Source organism: Ipomoea nil, unplaced genomic scaffold (assembly GCF_001879475.1).
Source record: "Ipomoea nil cultivar Tokyo-kokei standard unplaced genomic scaffold, Asagao_1.1 scaffold3054, whole genome shotgun sequence".
In the NCBI taxonomy this organism is placed as follows: domain Eukaryota; kingdom Viridiplantae; phylum Streptophyta; class Magnoliopsida; order Solanales; family Convolvulaceae; genus Ipomoea; species Ipomoea nil.
In genome coordinates, this window is record NW_017619482.1 from 771,018 (window position 1) to 794,938 (window position 23,921).

General features: G+C 41.1%; 1 protein-coding gene and 1 long non-coding RNA gene across 2 annotated transcripts in view; one reads left to right on the plus strand and one right to left on the minus strand.

The window, feature by feature from the left end:
• The window catches only part of LOC109164006, a 19,644-nt gene extending 2,473 nt beyond the window's left edge, over positions 1-17,171 (plus strand). The window contains exons 2-3 of the long non-coding RNA XR_002051372.1: positions 12,099-12,104; positions 17,088-17,171. This is a non-coding gene — a long non-coding RNA (uncharacterized LOC109164006). The remainder of the gene's footprint in view (positions 1-12,098; positions 12,105-17,087) is intronic.
• Positions 15,088-23,349, minus strand: LOC109164005 (probable serine/threonine-protein kinase At4g35230). Its single transcript, XM_019312748.1, has 10 exons — positions 22,916-23,349; positions 22,255-22,475; positions 21,348-21,483; positions 20,550-20,683; positions 19,189-19,294; positions 18,034-18,119; positions 17,573-17,761; positions 17,116-17,274; positions 16,715-16,828; positions 15,088-15,612 (listed from the first exon to the last, which is right to left on the minus strand). Exons 1-10 carry the CDS (start codon positions 22,995-22,997, stop codon positions 15,361-15,363), a joined length of 1,479 nt encoding a protein of 492 aa, XP_019168293.1. The 5' UTR covers positions 22,998-23,349; the 3' UTR covers positions 15,088-15,360.
• Positions 23,350-23,921: the final 572 nt, after the last annotated feature.

The window sequence follows — 23,921 nt, forward strand, 5'->3', positions numbered from 1 at the left end:
CATCTCTTCATAGGCACTTTCAACCGGTATGGGGGCAAACCCATATGAAATTTGAAATGGAGGAGGCTAAATGATACTCCTTGGCACGAGTTAAAACGGCCTCATATCTTTCAAGGCTCCTTGGCACGAGTTGAAACGGCCTTATATCTTTAAGTTGTAGTGTCGAGACTTTCTTGCACTACATACTTTCAAGTTTTATATGCTCTCAAGTGGTGTACAAGCAAGTCTCGAGGGGCATTTGTAGACACTTAAATTTTGATAAATATTGATTATTTATCAATATTAGTATATTTGAATATATTTGAAATATTTTGGATAATATTGATATTATCTAATTTGTTAATTAGATAATATCAAAAGAGTTTGAGCTTATCAAAACTCTCTATCCTACAGCTATAAATAGGAGCTCTCATTTCTATGTAATCACACACATCCTAGGAAAAGTGATGTAAACATCTAGAAAAATATTATTCAGGATCACAATAAAAATGTGATACTGAAAGTAGAAGTCTCTCCTCCATAATGATCATGCCTATGCCTATTGATCCAAACCTCATTGAAGATCAAGCCATTTGAACCCGGGGCCCTTCAAGAAGAACAAGCTATATATACAAGCCCTTCTTTGAAGATCAAGCCACTTGAAACCCGGAGGCCCTTCAATGGTGGAGTGTTCAAGGCTCCAATTGAAGAATCAGAGGATATCCAGAGACATATACCCACACCGCATTGATACTTGATATGTAAATCAGAACTTTGAATATTAATATATATTATTCAATTTTCTTTGTTTAAAATTGGCACGCCCAGTGGGACGCTCTGCCTCTCATCTCTCTACTACTATACCTCTACCTGCGCATCAAATGGCATCGAACAATCCCATGTTCAGGAGGACCTATGCCCAAGCTACCAAGTCCAAGTCTACGCCTGTAGCTAGCCCTGGCACAACCCAGAAAACGCAAGGTCCGCTGACAAGGAACCGCGCAAAGGATTTGGGGGTCCGAGTACCTGAACCTCAGTCCATGGCACGACGTGTGGTTCGAAGGCTCGACAAGGCCCTGCGGCCTCAAAGGCAATTGCTTTTGCTGGAAGTCCACCCTCTCCCAAGGGAGCTACCGATGGTGGTAGTCCAACTTCTATGCAAGGGAACGCTAGTAGCGGGAGCACTTCCCCCGCAACTCCGCCTCATCCCTTATGGAGGCTGCACCTGAGTGGTCGCATGTCTACAATGTCATGCCTGCCATGGCGACAAACACGGAGTCTGTGGAGGAGCAATTAGCTAGAATTGCTAAGTCTCTGGAAGGAATGGCTGTCACTCTCCAAAATCAAGAGAAACGGCTTAACACCCTCGATAATAGGGTAGGAAGCATCATGGAGGAGCAAGGAAGTCGTGCTCCAGGAAAGCAACCTGAATGGCAAGAAGAGGTTGGTCAGCAATCACCACCACCTCATGTTAGCCATGTGGTAGGAGAAGCTGCTTCCCACTTACCTGCAACTGAGAAAACTATTCCAGTTACCGAAGGTATGATACCGGTGGATCAGTTGAAGGACTACATAATGGGGGCCATCAAAGGCAAGTTGGATGAAGGACAACCTTCATATTCCTATGCTAAGCCCTACACACAAAGAATTGAGGAGTTGAAGATGCCCTACGGCTATCAACCTCCTAAGTTCCAGCAATTCGATGGCAAGGGAAATCCCCGACAGCACATTGCCCACTTTGTGGAAACATGCAATGATGCAGGGACTTATGGCGATCTGTTGGTAAAGCAGTTTGTCCGTTCATTAAAGGGAACTGCGTTTGATTGGTACACTGACCTTGCACCCGGCTGCATTGATAGCTGGCATGATATGGAACGTGAGTTCTTAACTCGTTTCTATAGCACAAGGAGAACGGTCAGCTTCTTGGAACTCACCACTACTCGCCAATGGAAGGGTGAACGCGCTGGTACCTACATCGAAAGGTGGAGGGAACTATGCCTCAATTGCAAAGAAAGAATATCCCAAAGTTCTGCAATTGAGATGTGCATCCAAGGAATGCACTTTGAACTCTCCTATATCCTACAAGGGATTAAGCCAAAGTCCTTTGAGGAGTTATCCAGTCGTGCTCATGACATGGAATTGAGTATCGAAGCCAGCGGAGGGCTCAACATATTGAACTTGCCTAGCTCCTCCAATGCACCTGGAAAACAAGAAGTTAAAAAGTGGAACAAACCTTTTCCAAAGCAGGAAAAGAAAGAAGTGATGAATGTGAAGGCCACTCCTATGACAGTCTTCACTAAGGCAACTGAAAGCCTAGGCCAAGACCATTTTCTGGCCCGTCAAGGGGTGGTAGAAGGCCGACAATTGAAGAAAGGCAGGAGAAGACTTATCCTTTCATGGATTCCGATGTATCTCCCATGTTTGATGAGCTACTCAAACTTAGGCTCATTGAGTTGCCTGAAATGAAACGTCCCGATGAAGCTACAAGGGTGGATGACCCATATTACTGCAAGTACCATCGTCTTCTTGATCACCCGATTGAGAAGTGTTTTGTCTTCAAAGATAAAGTAATGGCACTGGCCAGAGATGGAAAAATCGAGCTTGCCGATGCCAAAGCGAGCTCAAATCAAATCTCGATTACACCCGGACGGTTCGCTCCGCTGTGCACTGAAAAGGAAGATGGGAAACAACGGAAGCGTCCACTCCCCTTCATTGTTAAGCACGCTGTTGGTCAAAGTTCAGAACCGCAGCGGAATGATAACGCATCCGAAGGTAAATGGGTGATTGTCACTCATAGAAAGAAGAAATTCGAGCCTGTGAAGCATCAAAAGCACATAGTGAAAAGTTGGGTTGAGAAAACCTCAAAAAGTACTCATGCCCGCAAATCAAAGACGAAGGGGCATGTCAAGCAACCACGAGCACCAGTTTCTTTGGCTCAATATATGCCAAAAAGATTTGATCTTCAAGGGGCAGGCACTTCTAGCTCCTGCCTAAATACAAATGACAAGCCAGAAGATGGAGGTGAATGTTCATCTCCTAAACACACCGAGGATGAGGAAGTGTTAATGCATAAGGCTACCTCCTACTCCACAGAAATTACCTTCAAGGATGAAGACTTGTTACTTGGAGGCACGCCACACAATCGCCCATTGTTTGTTGAAGGCTACACCCGTGGGCAAAAACTCAAAAGAATTATGGTTGATCAAGGCTCAGCTGTCAACATCCTATCCCTCCGAGCTGTGAAGGACCTTGGTATATCTACAGATGAGCTTGCCCAAAGTCGTCTAATGATACAAGGCTTCAACCAGGGAGGGCAAAGAGCAATTGGCATCATCAGACTTGACTTAAGAATTGGGAGCCTAAGTTCAGGTGTCCTCTGCCATGTCATAGATGCGAGGACATCTTATAACTTGTTACTTGGAAGGCCATGGATACATGAAAATGGGGTGGTACCCTCGTCTTGGCATCAGTGCCTCATGTTTGAAAAGAACGGCGTAGTTGAAAAGGTTGTCGCCGACGAAAGCCCTTTCACAGAGGCTGAGTCTTATTTTGCAGACGCAAAGTTCTACATTAAAAGGCAAGTTATTGTTGAAGATATTGAGGAAAGCCATGACGATCCACCTTCCCAATCAAAGTCAAAGGGAAAACAAGTTGTAGGGGAGATCAGCATAACATGAAACTCATCTTCCCGCTCGCAAGGATTGATACACTCAAAGCAAATGCAGCAAAATTATCTGAAGATAAAGGTGGTGATAAAGTGGGCCAAACATTCCCCGCCAAGCGTACTGAGGGTTTCGACCCTAACGCTTATAAGCTTCTAGCCAAGGCTGGCTATAACCCCAACGAGCCACAGAAATTGGGAAAGCTTATCCCAGAAGCCGGTGGTAAGGGCAAAGCAAATCACCAAGAACCTCAAACGCGCAAAGGGTTGGGCTATGTTCCCCCTAAACCAGTGCGAATTCTTATAAACAGGGCTGCAAGTAATTGTATCTCCGCGGAGGAAGCGAGTATGACCCAAAACTCACTCCTACCAATGGTAATGGGCAAGACAAAAAGAAGTCAGTCTTCGACCGAATTGGTAAAGCGGACTCTCGACGCTCAGTCTTTGATAGACTGGGGTCAAGTCCTAAAGCCCTAAAGAGAAAGTCGATGCATGATCGACTTGGAGCTGTCCAAGTTGTTAACGACAGTGCCAATGTTCCTGCTGAAGTGGAACCTCCAAAAAGGCTTAGAAGCATGATTCCTTCTCGTATGAGACGAGAAACATATATTCATGTTACATGCGGTGAAGTATTGAAAGTCCAACCGAAGACCATTGTACACACTCGAGTACATAAAGAGGAAAATGAGGAAAGCGTAGGCTCAAGTGATGACGTACCACCAACCACTCAGGAAGAGGTGGCATCGTCGTTCCATATCACGTTATGTGATGAAACCCCGATTGAGGGGGAAGATGCAGAAGATGCACCCCATGAGTTAGAAGAAGGGGTACGAGCCGCGGTGGACGAATTAAAAGAAGTTGATCTGGGAACGCCTGAAAATCCTCGTCCTATCTTCATTAGCGCACTCCTATCTGATGAAGACGAAGAAATCTATGTCACATTGCTGAAAGAATATATTGATGTCTTTGCATGGACATACAAGGAGATGCCAGGGTTAGACCCAAAGGTAGCTGTGCACCGCTTAGCAGTGAAGAAAGGGTGTCGCCCGGTCAAGCAAGCCCAACGACGCTTCCGCCCTGAGCTCATTCCCTCGATTGAAACAGAAGTTAATAAGCTTATTGAGGCTGGCTTCATTCGTGAAGTTAAATATCCAACCTGGATATCCAGTATTGTGCCTGTGCGCAAGAAGAACGGCCAGATCCGCGTCTGCGTAGATTTTCGGGACCTCAATATGGCATGCCCGAAAGATGACTTCCCGCTTCCTATCACGGAGTTAATGATAGATGCCGTGACTGGGCATGAGACCCTGTCATTCATGGATGGCTCCTCCGGTTACAATCAAATCCGCATGGCGCCGGAAGATGAAGACCTAACTGCATTCCGAACGCCAAAAGGCATCTACTGCTATAAAGTAATGCCCTTTGGTTTGAAAAATGCAGGTGCTACATACCAAAGGGCTATGCAGACAATATTTGATGATATGCTCCATAAAATGGTCGAATGCTACGTAGACGACCTGGTTGTGAAGTCGAAATTGCGCACAAATCACTTGGTGCATTTAAGGCAAGTCTTCGACCGCCTACGAAAGTTTCAACTGAAAATGAACCCCCTGAAATGTGCTTTTGGGGTTGCTGCTGGAAAGTTCCTCGGGTTTACTGTTCGACACAGGGGCATCGAGATCGAGCAAGCAAAAATTGATGCCATAATGAAGATGCCTGAGCCGAGAAACCTTCATGAGCTTAAAAGCTTACAAGGGAAGTTGGCTTACATCCGAAGGTTCATATCAAACCTAGCAGGAAGATGTCAACCTTTTAGTCGGTTGATGAAAAAGGGCATCCCGTTCATATGGGACGAGGCATGCAAGAGCGCATTTGAGAGTATCAAGTCGTACTTGATGAAGCCGCCTGTGTTAACCGCTCCTGCCCATGGCCGCGCTGATCCTTTATATCTCCGCCCAAGATTGTTCTGTGGGCGCCTTGCTTGCTCAAGAAAATGACAAGGGGAAGGAGAATGCTCTCTACTATCTTAGTAGAATGATGACCCCGAACGAGTTAAAGTACTCCCCGATTGAAAGCTATGTTTGGCATTGGTATTCGCCATCAAAAACTTAAGCACTACTTCGAGGCTCATACCATCCGGCTTGTTTCCAAAGCGAACCCGGTGAAATATGTTATGGCGAAGGTCGTTCTCTCCGACCGCCTCGCAAGGTGGTACTTATTGTTTCAACAGTTTGAAATTATATATGTGCCGCAAAGTCTGTCAAGGGGCAAGCCTTGGCCGATTTTCCTCGCAGATCACCCAATACCTGCTGAATGGGAGTTGTCTGACGATTTGCCTGATGAAGATGTGGCTTATCATTGAAGTCCTACCCCCATGGAAGATGTACTTTGATGGAGCTTCGCATAGAGAAGGGGCAGGCGCTGGAGTTGTCTTCGTCACTCCAGAAGGCGAGGTGTTGCCATATTCATTCACCTTGACCGAGCAATGTTCAAACAACGTTGCTGAGTATCAAGCATTGATACTTGGGCTCGAAATAGCGGGCTGACATGAAGCAACTAAGAATTAACATTTATGGAGATTCAAAGTTGATCATAAACCAAGTGTTGGGTCTATATGAAGTGAAAAAGGCGGAGTTAGTCCCATATAACAACTATGCAAAGATACTCATGCAATGGTTAGGGGACGTCACAATTGAACATGTACCGAGGAAAGAAAACAAGCAGGCTGACGCCTTAGCCGCATTGGCTTCAACTATTACTCATCCTGCAGCCCGAATACAAGTATGTCAAAGGTGGGTGGTTCCACCAATCTTTAATGAAGACGGCTCAGTTGATGAAACTGTTGAGCTCCCTACTGCCTCAGTTTATGATATAGGCAAAGACGACTGGAGGCAACCGTTAATTGACTACCTCACTGATCAAAAGTTACCTGAAGATCCCGTAAAAGGGTGGATATAAAGCGCAGAACTCCTCGCTTCATCTACTATAAAGAAACATTGTATCGTCGTTCCTTTGATGGAATATTTCTCCGATGTCTAGGGGAAGAGGAAGCTTTACAAGCTATGCAAGAAGCTCATTCTGGGGTTTGCGATGCACATCAATCCGGTCCCCAGTTACATTTCCACATTAAGCGAATGGGATATTATTGCCTACAATGGTAAAGGATTGCATAGACTATGCTCGAAGGTGCCAAGCTTGTCAATATCATGCAAACTTTATTCATCAACCACCAGAACCTCTGCACCCAACAGTTGCATCTTGGCCATTTGATGCTTGGGGACTTGATGTGGTTGGCCCAATTACGCCTAAGTCCTCTGCAGGGCATGCCTACATACTAGCTGCCACCGATTACTTTTCAAAATGGGCGGAAGCCGTGGCATTAAAGGAGGTGAAGAAAGAAAATGTTGCAGACTTTCTCCGTGTCCACATCGTCTATCGATTTGGTATCCCGCGATATATCTTAACAGATAACGGGAAGCCCTTTGACAACAAGTTGATGGACAAGATCTGCAAGCTTTTTGACTTTAAGCAGCGAAACTCATCAGCTTACTATGCAGCTGCAAATGGGCTTGCTGAAGCTTTTAACAAAACCCTATGCAATTTGTTGAAGAAAGTGGTCTCAAATCGAAAAGGGACTGGCATGACAGAATGGAAGAAGCTTTGTGGGCGTATAGAACCACATATCGCACACCTACTCAAAGCACTCCATATTCTTTGGTTTATGGTGTGGAAGCGGTCTTGCCTCTAGAGCGCCAAATACCTTCCTTAAGGTTGGCTATACAGGAGGGTCTTACTGATGAAGAGAATGCCAAGTTACGCTTGGCTGAGTTAGAAGCCTTGGATGAAAAACGTCTGCAAGCACAACAAAGCTTGGAGTGCTATCAAGCTCGTATGTCTAGAGCTTTTAACAAAAGGGTAAGGACCCGTTCCTTTCAAATTGGGGACAAAGTCCTAGCTGTTCGCAGGCCCATCATCGTCACGAGAAAAACCGGTCACAAGTTCACTTCAAGGTGGGATGGTCCCTACGTGATTTTAGAAGTTTACACCGGTGGGGCTTACAAGCTGATTAGTGAAGATGGTTTGAAGATCGGTCCAATTAATGGAAGGTTCCTAAAGCTTTACCACCCTTAAACTTGGGGTGTCAACACAAGTCATGAAGATCTGATGAATGACTCATCCACCAAAAATGCAGGCACGTGGTTAAACTGCTAATGCATCTCGCTTTGTCTATGGGTGGGCCCAAATCATAGACGCTCCTGGCCCGCATGAGTCTAAACTGTGAACGGCTCTACTTTGTAAAAAAAAAAAAAAAAAAAAAAAAAAAAAATCATTTGAACTACGTTTGACTTGATCTCCGTGATAGGAGTACGTAGGCAGCTTAGAATCAAATTATCTAAGTTCAGTCATAACAAAATCAAATCCAATTCATGTTGCAAGAGTGGAGACAATCCTTCAACGGGTGAAAGAAAAGTTGTATATATTATCGCTAAAGGACCGGCACATAAATGAGAAGCATTCAATTATCAAAAGTTAGAAACGAAACAACAAAATTTCTTGCAATCAAAAGAGAAACTAAATGACAAAGAGTATCAGTCAATAAAAAAGCCTAAAGCTAAGGCATATCGTCTTTGCACGCTTCTAAGCCTCTCTTTGGCCTCCTTTAAGCTCGTTTCATCTTCTGGCGTCAGTACAGTCAGGTCCTTAATGCGGGTGACCTCTGCCCCAGCCTCCGAAACGGCAGTCTTAGCATTGCCCAGGTCATCTGTAATTTTGGCAATCGCAGTGTCGCATTCCTCTGCTTGGCACGAACTAACTTCAGTTCTTTCTCCAATTCCTCTTCCCGATCTTTTGTGGCCTTAAGCATCTTGTGTTGGCCCAATAGATCTTTCTTGAGTTTCCTAAACTCGTCTTGTGCATTCTTAAGCGCATCCTTCGCCAGGGATAAAGACTGAGACTCGCTCGACGTTTTGTCAGAAATTGTGGACCTTAAGTTATCAAAGGCTTGAGCTTTCGTGAAAATGTCTGCAACCCGTGTTTCCAAGGGAGAGATATCAATGTCTAACTTCCGCAGATTTGCAAAAGCGTTCAAAAAGCTCTCTTGCAAAGATGAAATCTGTTCTACCGAGGCGTCGTCCAACTTTTTGCGAAGCTTGTTCCAGACATTTATGACAACCACCTTAAATTCTTCCAGTACGAGGTCTTTCCCATCAAAGACAGAGACCTCAGGTCTATCTTGCTGACCTACGCGTGGCTCGTCGAGGGAATTCCCCGATTGGTGCGTGCTTGATGCTGAGGCATTGTTTGAATGTCCACTTTCTCCAGTATTGCTGGCTGCCACCCTTTTATTTGATGACTCAGCCCCTCCACTAGCAGGTATCGCCACATTTTCCTGTCAAGAAGTAAAAGAGGGTAAATTAAGTGCTACCGGCAATCATTGGGACAAGCGAGAACAATGATTTACCTCCACTGGGGAAGGCGAACGTCTGTCTCGTCGCCGTTTCCAGTGACGTTCATGGCTTTCCTCATCACCCGAGTCCGACCGTACCACGTCGGCCCTGTTTTTCGAGATGATATGCTCCTTTCTCTTCTTGGGTGGTGGTTCATCTCCCTGGACTGGATGTTTGCTCTTCTTGGCGGTGCCAGCCTCCTGCTGCACGTTGGCTGGATCCTCAGGAGCTAAACCCTTGATATTGCGCTCGAGGTAGTCCCCATGGACTTGGGCCCACCAATCTTTATAGCCCGGCGAGAAATACTTCTTCATGGTGACAGTAACTCGAGTCGCGGGAAATGTCACTCGCGACCCTGAACTCCTAAGTGTAGAGTGGCGCCAACGTTGGAAACCCTCCGAAAGCGTGACCTCACGTTCATCATTGCCCAGTATGCCAGAGCTGCCGTCTTGGTAGTAGCCGAACTGTCGGCTGAATCGATGTGGAGTGTAAGGCTCTGCGATACATGCATCTGCCCATCGCAATATGAGGTGGTTAGAACGAAGACACATGAGGTACTCGTGGTCGGTAGAGTGTGCGTCCCCATTATCGAGGAAGTGGATATCCTTAGTTAGGCGGCGTGTCGTGCAGAGCCAATTGGCGCTGTCGGCTTTGAACATCTTACGACGAGCCTCTACTGGTCCATAATACCTCGCGCCACCCTCTCCAGAGTAGGCAATCATCAGCGGGGAGGCGGACGTTTGATCATTTGCGAAATGAGTGTCGAAGTAGAACGACAGCCATCCATACACATAGTGAATGGGAAAGTGACTATCAACTGACCCCGGCGTACTAGAGTGCGATATTACATTCAATCCATTGTAGATGCTCGCAAGAACGGGGATCCCGAGGTTCAGTGTTTTGCCCGTCGCCATTAGACTAGCCATTTTGAATGTTTGGGCTCGAATGAGTCGCGTTGCTTTGATGGGGAGCACGAATACGCACAGCCAACAACTTAGGTATGCCGCCAAATGGGTCTCCTCCTCGTATTCGGAGGGAATTCCAAGCTCAGCAAAAGGCGCTTTGGTCGTTCTGGTCCAACCCCCGAATGCGGGGATCTTGCCACTTGGATTATGGGTGTTCCTCGGGCGAGTCTTCTTCTTATCCTCCTTCCTAGGCGGTGGCCTGTCATAAACTTGCGGTCTTCTGCTCCAGAATTCTATCCACTCAACAACGTGAACTGAACGACTTTTCTCCTGTTGCCCACGGCGACCACCTCGTTGCCTAATTCGGTTACCAAGGTGATAGTATGCTTGGAACAAATATTTACAACATTGAGGGGCGGAGTTGATGTCTTCCCCTGTTAATTGCGAGGCAGTTGGAACATACTCATCGTAGATGTCGCCAGATATCGGTAGTCCGCAAAGTACATGCATATCCCAAAGCGAGATTGAAAGCTCACCGAGGGATGTAAGCAAGGTATTTGTCATGGGGCACCACGCTTCGCAGAATGCTTGGACGATAGGCGTCGAGCGGTCATATGTGAATAAGGAGGCATATACGCCGTCGTAGATCGTCACATCCTCTAGAAGTTTGCGATGCCGACTGAGTATAGCCTCAGTCCATTCCCAATACCCCTTTGTGAAGCTAAACTCACCTTTAAAGCTGGGGTGCTGATTCCATGAAGCTTCACCTTCAAGTATCCATCTCCCTAAAGTCGGGAGCGTGTCTGTGTAGTCCACATGACTTAAGCCGGTCTTCAGAACCCATGTTTTCGATGGCTGGGTGTCAGTGTCATGGGTCCAATTTTCCACTTTATATGGCGGTATCTGGGAAAGACGAGTTCTCGATGCCATTGGTGGGTAAACGATGAACGACATGCTATCTTTTCCAGTCTCGTCGCTTGATACTTTGAGCCTCCTCTTCTGATCGGCTCCCACGGTTTCCCAAAACACGACCATCGTTCAAAAATAGCTTGCGGTGTATGAATCTGCATTAAGGACCAAGATGTCAAGTTCGAAAGTTGTCCAAAATTTATAAAGCAAGGACAAAGTTATAGGTCTGAAGTCGCCATGAAACTATTCAAGGAAATTTTTCACGTGATGATATGTGCACAAGGCAACCCATATAATATGTATTATATGTATATACATACCACGGTGTTATGGGAAGCAAGTATACGCACAGAACATATATGAGGCGAATATAGATTGTATATATTATGTGTGTGCATAATACATGGCCGTGAAATATTGGAGCAAATCGCATGCTACATATGTGTACATGTTCATGCACACTACTTAAATAGTCCTTTATATATTATGTGTGCGTCATATGCAAGTTAAAGCAAATATTGACCACGCATGTGTATATAGTATAGTAGTGTGTGTGTGAGATGTACTCACGCCAAGTGGAGTACTATGTATACTCCCATGCAAACAGTGAAGAAAAAAGGCAAAGGGCAATGAACGAAGCCAACACACGCCACGTATATACATTATATATGTGATTCATTTAATCAAGCAAGTTGGTGAATTAAACATATTATATATTAATATATGTACATTTACGCTAGCAGTGGAATGTTATTTATATATATATATGTATATCCATGCAAAAGCAAAGGCATTAAAACACATATTATATATATATGTACCCCATATCTATTTTCACATGGACCAGAATGATGTGTCATATATATGTTCATGTATATACACCCACGTGGCAAGGGGAAATAAGAAAACAAATCAGTGGTTTCTACCTACTACACAAGCTGCATATATACTGACACACGCATAGCATACATGGGAAAGAGTAATGGCGCAGGGCTCTATGCATTCTCTATTTAAATGCAAAGCAGAATATAGATTAGAGTAAAGACTCGTCATTTTGGTACCTCTGTCGACGAACGAAGTGAGTCCTCAACAAGCTTTCCTCCCTGTCGAGCTTGCCGGCGGTTGGTCCAAGCGCTCGGTCCTCCGGCGACGATCCCGCAGTGCACAGACGAACTCCTAGAACACGTGAAAGCGAAGACAAGAGTCAGGGCACACGACTTCGTCGGTAAGTCAGGAGAAAATCCTATTCGCAACCGTGGCCACGGTCATTGGGGCAGGCTCGGAGTCAAAAGTTTAGAGGAATGGAGTGACTGCAACTACGACACATTGGAGTGCAAAAGCATCAAATTGGTACTCCCCGCAGCAAGTGCGTGGCAGTTCGTGAGCATGTGTCCGGCGGCGTACCAGCAGCTTTTTGCCCCCGGTGATGGCGGCCGGCGGCATGAACCCAAGCAGTTGTGCAAGGTGTTCTTCTTCATCACCTAGCGCGATAGGAATAGAGACGCAGGGGACGTGCCGGAGCAACGTCTTGACGACGGCGAGATCAAGCGATGGTGAAGGTCACCTCAGAAGGTCAATCCCCAGGTGTCTTTACCCAATGACTCACGGATATTGTTTGTTCTCTCCTGTCAAAAGAAAAATCAAGAAGATAGTATACCGCAAAAAAAAATTACCTTATGAATGAGATTGCAGCTCAGCCGAAGTTCAAATGCTGGCAACTCTAGTTCTTGGCGTGGAGGAATTGTAAAATCATGAGAGCTATTTATAGATGCAGAGTCTTGAAGTCTTATGAGTTCGGATGTGCTTAGGATTCAAATTTTGTTGGTTAATCCAAATTGGACTGCGAACTGTGTGGTGCAAATTATAATCTGATGAGATTCTAAAACTAATTGATGGAATTTCGAGCGAAGTAGTAGGATGTAGCTGAACATTAATTTGTCAGATGTTTAAAAGAATTTAAATTAAACATTTGGTTAAAATTAAGGAAAGGAGAAGGAAAAGAAATGGGCCCTTTAATGTGATGTTGGATACACTATGGGCTTTGAATATTGGGTTGTTGTCAAACTTGTATCTGGGCTACTGCCAAATTGGGGCTTCTACATGCAAATATAGACCTTTGTGTTCAAAATGTCATTTATTGGGTTGCAATTTGTAAATATGGACATCCGGACAACAGCTAATTTCGAGACATTCTTCCCTTTGCATTTAAGGCACGTCAACCAAGTCTCGAAGGGGCAATTTGTAAGCATTGAAAAATTTAAATAATATTATTGGATCGTGGTGGATAATTGGTTGCTAAATTAATTACTTTAATTAAGCTAATTGGACTAATATTTATTTAATCGGTTAATTAAATGGCCCATTAAATATTTAGTTGGTTTAATTACTTAATTAAATGTAATTGGATGTTGGATTGTTTGGCCCGAGATGATGAAATATTTAATCGAGTTGGACCAGGCTGCTTGAATGAATTGGGTTGCCTAATTAGCAGGCTTGACTTGGTCTTGGCCCACTAAAATTATATGTGGGTTATATAATTTTGAGGAATTTGAATATTTGATATTATTTGGAAATTTAATGAAATCATGAACCTGGATGCAATAGAGTCCCGATACATTCCTTAATTTAATTAAAGAAATTAAATTAAATAAGGAATTAAGAGTTGGTTGGAGATTTTCTCTCACCCTCACCACTATAAATAGTGGTTTCATTTTCAAAGAAGGGGCTCTGGAAATCTGCATATCGAAGCTCTGCCGAAATCTCTCCAGGATATCGTCTGGAACACGCCCGCAGTTGTACTGCGTATACCGCGCTGAGGAACACGCCACTTGAACACCGGAAGCCCTTCTTTGAAGATCAAGCCGCATATTAGCCCTTCATTGAAGAACAAGCTACATAACTCCGGAGGCCCTTCAGCAAGGAACTACTTCCAGTTCGGCATACTCCCGAACTCGGCATACTTCCAGTTCGGCATACTCCCGAACTTGGCATACTTCCAGTTCAATATACTTTGAACTAGGCACACTTCCAATTCGGCATATTCCGGATTCGGCATACTTCCAACAAAGAACTACTTCAAGTTCAGCATACTCTGAACCCGGCACACTTCCAATTTGGCATATTCCAAATTCGGCACACTTCCAATAGGCATACTGCTAGTAGAGAATCAGAGGACTTCTCATATACAGAGATTGTACCCCTTCCTGTTTGATATATACTTGATACTTCATTGTAACCGATACTTTGAATTTTGAATATATACAATTCAAGTTTTTCGCGTTTACAGTGTGGGCTGGTGGTTACGTAGATTTGGTGGCAATGACACTGCACGCAATCTGGACTACCTGAAATGCTGTTGTGTTTGGCAACGCGGTGACGACGCCGGCTACGATCTGTGCGTCAGTGTGCCAGTAGAGAAACGACTGGTCTAAGGCTCACTCCGGTGTTGGAGGGTGCAATTCTGGTTCGTTGTCAACGACGATAGAGGAGGACGATCTGTGGGAGTTTTGGTGCACAGTAGATGCAGCCTTCGGCGGCAGAACGTACGTTGTTGCGTATGGCTTCTGCTTGCGCTCCAGGGACGGTTGGTGGGTGGTGAAGGCAAGTGGTCCGTTGGTTGGGGTCGTTGATGCTCACATGGCGGAGGCTTTGGCTTGCAGAAAGGTCCTGTCTTGGTTATTCTCGGGTTGCCTTAATGCATATTCAAATTTGATAACGATTTAAATCAAATATAAGAACATTGTGATAATCAATAATTGGATTCAAATTTGATAACGATTTAAATCAAATATAAGAACATTGTGATAATCAATAATTGGATCTAATGCAATAACAAAGATTTACTTAAGAGAACATTGTGATAATCAATAATTGGATCTAAAAGATTTACTTAAGAGATGCATATACGTTACATTAGGAGAGGCTAACTATGATACCGACAGTATAATCACAGTACACCATCTCTTCTTCTTCTTCTTTTTTTTTTTTTTTTTTTCAACAACGCCTCAAGGCTCGATCTCATAACCTCTCACATGAAAAAAATCACTGGCAATTGAGCACAAGATACTTGACAAGTACACTATCACTTTATATCATCATATTACCCTTTTACTGTTTTAATACTAAATAATACAATCAATTGCACCATTTCTTTATTTCTTCATATTACCGTTACCGATTTTAATAGTAACTAATACAACTAAGTATAGCATATTTATTGTACCAGAAAAATCTTTACATTAGTTAGGAGTTGGGACATAAGTTAGCATATCAAAAGCAGGGTACAAAAGCAATTTGCTTGCAAAAAAAAGTAAACCAAATGCCACAAGAAAATTTAGAACTTTGGCTTTTTTACAACTTTTTGTATGGAAGTATACCTGACTAGTGACTACATAAGGAAGCTCCATATAATTGCTCCGCTCGAAAACCTCTCAATCCGCCAATGGCTCAAAGCCAAACACTAACCCCGCCAACTGTTGAGCTTCTTTGCTTCAAAGGATGCTCCATCGTTGAGCATGTCTTGGGCATCGGTTTCCATCCCGAGTTTGGAGAGGGCAAGAGCCTGCATATAGAACGCAGTGGGCCACTCGGGCAGGCAAACCTGCGCCTGCATAGCATCCCTCAGTGCCAGTTCGGGTTGACCGATCATCAAGTAAGATAGCGCCCGCCTCACGAAAACAGTACCAGAAGGGACAGGCATCATAGATACCAACTGTGATTACGAAACAATAAAACTATATCAATATCTCAGGATTGCAGGAATTGGAAACAGCTTATTCATTCTATTCGTATTCGAGATTTACATCCCATAGAGATACTGTGTCCCACTTTCAAAATAAAACTATCTCCTAATTACAATCAATAAGCACAATAGCTAACCCAACAGGGTAGCTCAAGTGACAAATGAGCTCTTTTTGTGGGGAGGATTTCGGGATAACCCGGGTTCAATTCCCACAAGTGAACTGGGTGGACCTGGACCGTTAAACGGACAGAGAAAGACCCGGACTACATTGTGGTTTACACCGAAAAAAAATAAGCACAATAGCTTTCTAGTTATTAATGGAACCCTTGAATACACACTAATCCATCCCTAATTGTTGGTCACTTCCAACTATTTTCTAGGTCAGTTTGACTAAATTTTAAGTTTGGATAATAATGTATTCATTAATAGAAAATAAAATTATATTCTAAGTTCAAATCCTAACTCCTCAACCCCCATAAGAGGTACCTAAAAAGAAAATAAAAATTATTCTCTCCGTACAACTTTTTTTACCTACTTTTCTTTTAAAATCCATTCCATAATAATGTCCACTTTCCTAATTTAAACACTATTTACTTTTACCTTTATTCCTTTTAATTTATTCAATGTGGGTCCCAATTCACTTCATTTTTAGAAGGGAAGATTTGGAAATGATATGACCGTCTTAGGCTATATTTATCCCTCAAATACTCACTTTTAATAGTAGACTCTATTAGTCTACTGCCATATTATCATATTTGAAATTCACCCACTAATTTTTTTTTTACATCCCTACAATTCCATCTCACTTCCAACAATAATAATATAAACAAATAATTAATAATTAATAAAATAATAATAATAATAAAGCAAGAATTTACAAAAATTAAACTATCTTATGAGAAGCTACTTGCAGTAAGGTTCTGGCCAAACAAAACCTTAATTGACCTCGGAAAGTAAAGACAGAAATAAAATAGGGCCAATGAAGCATATAAATTATTGCAATTCCTTTACCAATGATATTTGGAAATTGACTTTGCATTTGGAAAGTTTAGAAAAAAAAATAAAAAATTACCTTAGAATAGTAATCAATTGCATTCTTGAAGTCATTGTCCCTAAAAGCAATGTCACCAAATTTCTTCGTATTCAGCATATCTTGCACTTGTTGTGTCCATTCTTGAAATGAAAGCTTTAGAATATCAAAAACGATGCACCTTATTATCAGATTGCAAGCTCCATAACAATTAGAAAATGGAAAAATATGAGGTCACAATATGTAAGAACCCCAAAATGAAAATCAAAACCTCTTTACTTTCTGTTCCCATAGGAAAATGGAAAAAATAAACAGAATTTATGTGGCAGAACCAAAACAAGCAAAATTAAACAGCATATCTCTGCCTAAAAGAACTTCTTTCTCATCAATTTAATGGCTTCCAATGATTAACGAGGAATTGCAAAGCAGAAAAATCAGTTCACCTCATTTTCTGCACCCTCCTCATCTTTATAACCCGTTTTAAGCAAGATATCATGCACAGCAGTAAGGTCCATCCTTGCACAAGCCTTTCCAAGAGGAGAAAGCATGGTGGGAAGCACCACGGGAGTTTTTGTCAGACCCATCAAAACGTGTGACGCAACCTAAAATAGCAAATGTGAAGTCATATCCATAAACCACCCGAATTCAAAGATGTTGAGCATATAGCCATTAATGTGCAATCCAACTATCAGCTTAAGCTTTTAGTTGAGATGGAGAACATGCTTCAATTTGGTATCAGAGTCATGTCAAAGGTCATGGGTCACGGTCCACGTGTTGCTTGGAACCAACCGCACACGTGAGGGGGCGTGTTGAGCATATAGCCATTAATGTGCAATCCAACTATCAGCTTAAGCTTTTAGTTGAGATGGAACACATGTTTCAATAAAGACAAATATCTACCTCTTTCTGCTTTTGAAGGGGCTCCACGGCAGTCAGAATGAACTTTACATCAGGTCGATCCCGAGCCTCATACTGGAGGCCCTTTGAAGCAAGCTCCACTAATGCACTAGCATCTTCATCCGCATATTGCCCTTCCAAGGATGAATCCATCAGTAACAACAAATTCTTCCCCCTTATTAAATCTAAAGCCTGGAAAAATAACCAGTATTCTCCAATCAATCCAAGAGTTGAAACTATTTCAATTGCCTTAATTTCACCCGTAAAACAAAAACAGAACTTTCAATACAATATTACAATAGGATCTGCAGGTAAGCATAGTTTGATACTAGAACAGCTAATATAGAATAATATACAGCCAACAGTTGTTGTTAGCAGTTTTAGAACAAGGAAGCATCCTGAAAGAATCAAAGCAGAAAACATAATTTTACTCCACAAGTCAAAGGCAAAGGAACATATAGTACATGGCTCGGAGGAATATGCTTCCCACTCAGAAGGTCCAGCAAAACAGTTCCATAACTATAGATCACACTTTCTGGAATGACCCTGCCTAGGAAAGAGAAATGAACAGTAAGCAGGAGAATTATATTTTTCACTGTTCATGAATTATATATATATATTGTTACGCTGAAATTCTATAATTGTAATAGAAGCTTTCAGAATTGTAAGATGTTTGACATGCAGTAGAATAAGACGTCAAATTGATAGAAATCCCATATTCCAAAATCCAGAGGAACTTTTTATTTCTTGCAACCAGAAAATCAAACAATTTTACGAGCCCTATATGGAGTATATGCATGATTTAGATAGGTTTGAGTAAAGAGCTGGAAATCAGATTGTTGACAATGCTGAGCTCATGCATTATATAGGGTTCCCTTCCCCAAGAAAGATCATGAAGTTATTAATTATTCAATAAAATATATTTATAATTTATAATTGCTATTAAGTTGTATTCATATGAATTTATTACAGATCTGAGAAAAATATATATCCTGATCTTGTCATATGTATATTATGAGAATATACTGTTTAGGACACAATCCAATCAGTTGTGGTAGATAAACACTTGCAATTGATGATCATGATATGATATGATTAAAATAATTAAACACTCATCAATAAAACAGATGGATGGAAACTTATTTCTTGAGGCTTCTCACCTGAGAGCCTATAGGTGTAGGTAGATTAAATTAGGTTTTTGATATATTTAATTAAAGGTTATGATTTATCTGCAGAGAATGAGTCTCTTAAATTTGTTTTTGTTTGTAATGGCATGGAACAATTTAGTTATAAAATGTTGGTACATCAAATATTAATCTTTTAGTTAAAGTATATTTAAATATTTGTATGAATATTGAATTTCAATCTATGTAATTTATCTTCAATTTTATTAATTTGTTGAAATAAGTAATTAAGAAGGATCATGGTAGGTATCCATGGAGGTACAGATGTGGTTCTAAAAATTAAAAAACTTCACCACCCATGTGGGGGGAACAGGTTTATTCGCTTAACTATTAAGATAAAGGAGATAAAAGTGAAACTTTTGCATGGATTACTTCTTCGTTCACTTAGGTCATACCTTAATGTCCCCAATATACATGTCAGGGAATAGAATCTACCTGTATGCAAAAACTCTGGGGGTGTATAAGCTAGATTTGTGCTATAACTCTTCCCGTCTCTGCTGTTTTTCATCAAGCCAAAACTTGATAGCCGAGGGTCACCGTCCTGGCATATAATCAAGAAAAATGAGTAAATGCAAGTTGGCGAGTTGTAGCTAGCCAAAACTATAGAACATGATCAAAACTAACTCATCCAAAAGAAGCAGCTATGAGGAGATTAAACCATTTATAGAACATAATATAAAAGATTTTGAAACCAGAGTCAGTGACTTTGGCATCAGCTAAAGTGAGGGCATGGTAAATAACTGCTCCCTTCATAGATATGTCTTAGATGACCAAGCACAGAATTAATACTATGATGGGATGAATTTCCATTTATTTTATGATGATTAAAAAGGAAAATAAAATAGGCAAGAACTATATGTATAATAATGTATTTATAACCCTTAATAATTTGGGCTGCTGGGCTTGGCAAATATGCAGTCTAGAGATGTGACTCTACAATTCCACATGAAGCAAAAGTTAAGCTCCACACTTAAAGTTGGCATTATTTTGAATCTCCTATACTCAATGCTGCAAAAATCCTGCCTAGGCACCGATTAATCGGAGCCTAGGCGCTAGGCATTGGCCGGCCGCCTAGCGTATCACCAAAATCGGTGATCTAGGCGGTTGGCCGACTAGGCCGCCTAAGCACCGACTAGGTTGCCTAGTCGACCGATTAGTTATTATTCTCTTCTTTTTTAAATGGATTATTTCACTAAAAACGGCATCATTTTAAGCTAAATAACCCTAAATTGTTCAAACTCTAAATGTTTTTTAGGTTAATATTTAATATTTTAGTATTAATTATAAAAGTATTAAATAGTTTATAATTATCAAGTCTAGAAAAATTAAAAAATTTTAAACAAATTTTTTAAAAATAAAAATACATGGACGCCGATTAATCGCCGCCTTGGCGCCCCCAAGCACCTGAGGAGTGCCTAGCGATTTTTTCAAATATGCCTATACTTTATCAGTTTTGACCCACATACTTTCAAACCAAATATCAAAAAGTTCTCGGGCGAAACCCTGCTTGTAACAAAATCATATCATTAGGTGAATATTTGTAAATCACCAGAACAATTACCAAAATAGATATTAATTCAAAACCAGCTTAATGGCATATAACATAAAAGATTTTCTGAAGGCTAACTTAGCAGCATGCTTCTATTATACAATTTATACATAGAAATAAAAGAAAGCATATTTATAGGACAACTTGCCCAAATAATCTTGTGCAACCAATTAAACCTATCTGGATATTTCACTGATAGAAAATAAGGCATGATTTTATCAAAACTTGAGGAGTGAAGCATGGATACCTCATCAAATAGAACTCTGTAAGCGTTCAAATCATGATAGATTTTATGGTTTTCGGCACTGCAATGGTCTAGAGCCTGTGCAATATGGCAGGCAACTCTTACACGCATTTCCCAGGGCAAAGGCTGTTTGTCCCCTACAAGAAAATAGCCACAAGTTATACATGCTTACAGTCCACCATTAAAAGAGCTAAAGAAACCAACACCAGTCTTCAATAAATTTGACAGGCAGTTCAGAATATGCACCAAGAAAAAGAAACAAAGAATGGTGTCAAATAGTTGATTATTAGCATGAGAATAAAATGATTAAAAAAAAAAATTGTTCTAACATGCATCTTAGTACTCATGCATTTGATACCATCTATCAACTATGTTAAAAATTATTCTGAGATAATATACAAAATAGTTCCTCGACTATGTCAAAATTCTCAAAATAATCCCTCAACTATGTTATAATTCTCAAAATAGTGTCAACTACCAATTCACCTAAATGATCCCTGACTATGAAAAAATTCACTTAATTTAGTCCTCGGTGTAACTAAAATGAGTAAAATTTTGCATAGTCGAATGACCTTTTAGGTGAATTGATAGTTGATGACCAATTTGGAAATTAAGAAATAGTCAAGAGACGATTTTAGGTATTAACTCAATGATTCTTAATGGGTTTGCGGGAGTATTGAACATCCGTAAAGAAAAGTGCAAATAGTAATGGAAAATAGCAACTTAGCCATCGACTAGTGTAAACAAAAAGTCAAAGGGAGAAGCTACTAAACAATACAAGAGCCAATGATTAACCCATACAGTGAAAGAGATGTTTTGATAGCGTGGCATTGGGCATGTATTCTGCCACCAGTAGACGCTCATCTCCCTCCGCACAACAACCAATTAGATTCACCAATCTCTTGTGTCGAACCTTCCCAACTCTAGCAGCCTCTGCCTGCACAGTAAGGAAAAACGAAGCAGCACTAGGATCATTATAAAATCCCAAAATACTAGCCTCCAGCGAAATTTTAAGCTGCATTAGGATCAGTCAAGCATAAAGTATGTCGTGTGTGTTCTAAAATACCTCTACTTATAAATATGAACAGGAGAAACTTAAAATGACCAGAAAATAATCAATCAGGAAAACCACTATCCACAGAGAAATACAAGTAATGTTGCCCTGTTTGGTAAATTGTTAGCCTATCAGTCAATTTTGGCTTATTTGACTACTATTAATTGTTTAATTTGGTTAAAAAATCAATATAAGTGTTTGGTTAATTAGCTTTTTGAAACTCCAAAATGCTAAAATTCAAAAAGCTACTCCAAGTAACTTTTTCAATTAGCTTTTTCAGAAAAGAAATTATACCAAACAGCTCTCATCTAACAGCTTTTACCAAACACTTTTCTACAATCAGCTAATGTTATCAACTAGTTATACCCTCTAATTAACCCAATCAGCTAACAGCTAATAGCCATTTACCAAACAGGGCCGTTTGTCTTCTTATGCACGACCATGAGGAATGCAAAATATACACAATTAAGTACTATGAAATTAATGACCATTTGGACCAATAAGGATAGAAAACCATAGATGAAAGCCAAAGTATTTAAGTCAAAGTTAAGGAATAAGGTCCAATTTAAATTTCTTAAGAACCTTGACAAAATATAAAACACTTTGACCATATAAACTACAAAGTTTAGGCAGAACTGTAAACATAGGCCTTACCACGAACTGCTGTGGTTCTGGCCATGATTGCTTTGAGAAACGTTTGATAGCCACAAGCTGGTTGCTTCGAAGCTTTCCTCGGTAGACAACATTGGGTGCTTTCTCTCCACTCTCAGAAACTATCAATTCACTGCTAAACCCATTTGTCGCAGCTCGGAGTTCAGCTAGATCAAATTCCTTAAATGCTGGCACTTGATCTTCATCTACTTGCTTCCCGTCAGCTTCACCAATATCAGACAATATTCAGGACCATAACCAGAAATAAAACCATTCACACATAAAGGGATGTCATTAACACACAAATCACAGAAATTAAATGACAAAATACACGAAAAACAAGTGTGAATGAGAGAATTAATCCAATAGCCCGAATGCAATCGAACACCAAACAAAGTTCTAAGAAAAAAATAAAGCATATTAAGAGCTTAGTTCACATACAAAAACAGAAAAGATTTTTTTTAAAAAATGAATACCGAAAGGGTTAAATGAGCGAACACCCAGAACAAGTTTCAATATGCAATCAACCACAAATCCAGAAAACCACACACCTAGAATCTACTTGTAAGAGTGCATAGCATACATAATGACAGTACTAAATGTTGAATATAAAGAGCAATACCCAATGGTTTTGCATAAAGATAGAGAGAAAAAAAATAGTTACCAAGATCTGGTTTGGATTCAGGGTGAGAAGGGTCTTGGTCCGGGGACAGATTATTGGCAGTTTTGGACTGTAAACAGCCCATTTCTTCTTCTTTACATAGACCACACTCACAGCAGCAAACCCACTACACCCTCGCTTAGTGTATACGTTTCTTGCTCCCCTCTTCTCAGCTCAGTATATATTTTTTTTTTCTTTCTCGAGTGTGAAAAAAGGGAAGCGGAAAGGTTGATTCTTTTTGTGGGCTATTGAAGTCAAGAAGTGAGCTGACTCCTTGAGTGGGTCAGTGGAAATAGACTGTGACAAATGATTCGAAGGGAAAAGAGAGGAGGGTGAGTGAGCCAGAAGAAGAAAGAGAGTAGTAGTCACATGATGAGTCGATGATGAGCACGTGGAGAGAGAGAGAGAGACAGAAGGATTGCGCAGTTTAAATGCTCATCTCCATTGTTCCATTACACAATTCCTCGAAAACATCTTGTTACGTTCATCATGGTCTTCTTTTCTTTTATTTTAATGGCGTGAAAAAGTATTGTCACTATTGTGTAGTAAATATGAAATTATGAGAAAAAAAATTAGAGAGATCAATCTTCATTTGATACGAGGATAGCATCTCAGGATATGAAGAAAATGTTTTCCTATGCTAGCATAGAGAAGCTACCATTTGACTTGAGGATAATTTTTTTCTAGGTAATTCTAGAGATTGATTTTACGGCTTAGGGTAGCTGATCGGCGGGTTAATACTACCGTAAAATACTATATAAAAAGAATAAATTTGTGAGGAAAAAATAGAGTAGAGTAACGTTTAGTATCTTGAAAAGTGTATCCAATAAAATGTGACGACGGGGGTATTTATTCAAGGAATTAGGCCCTCTAGAAGGCAAGAACAAGGAAAATAACTAAAGTTATGGTTTAGAAACTATCAAAACTGGCGGCGTAACTTCCTAATATGAGAAAAGGGAATTGCTTTCCACGCAAGGAAAGAATCTCCACAAAATTCGCCCTTAACCGC

Excerpts from the sequence above, each read along its gene's own strand:
- LOC109164005 (XM_019312748.1), bottom strand. The coding sequence starts at position 22,997 with ATGGGCTGTTTACAGTCCAAAACTGCCAATAATCTGTCCCCGGACCAA. Across the intron at positions 18,120-19,188 it reads CCCAGAGTTTTTGCATACAG|GCAGGGTCATTCCAGAAAGT; the intron begins GTAGATTCTATT and ends TCTCTTTCCTAG. Across the intron at positions 17,275-17,572 it reads CCCTTCAAAAGCAGAAAGAG|GTTGCGTCACACGTTTTGAT; the intron begins GTAGATATTTGT and ends TTGCTATTTTAG.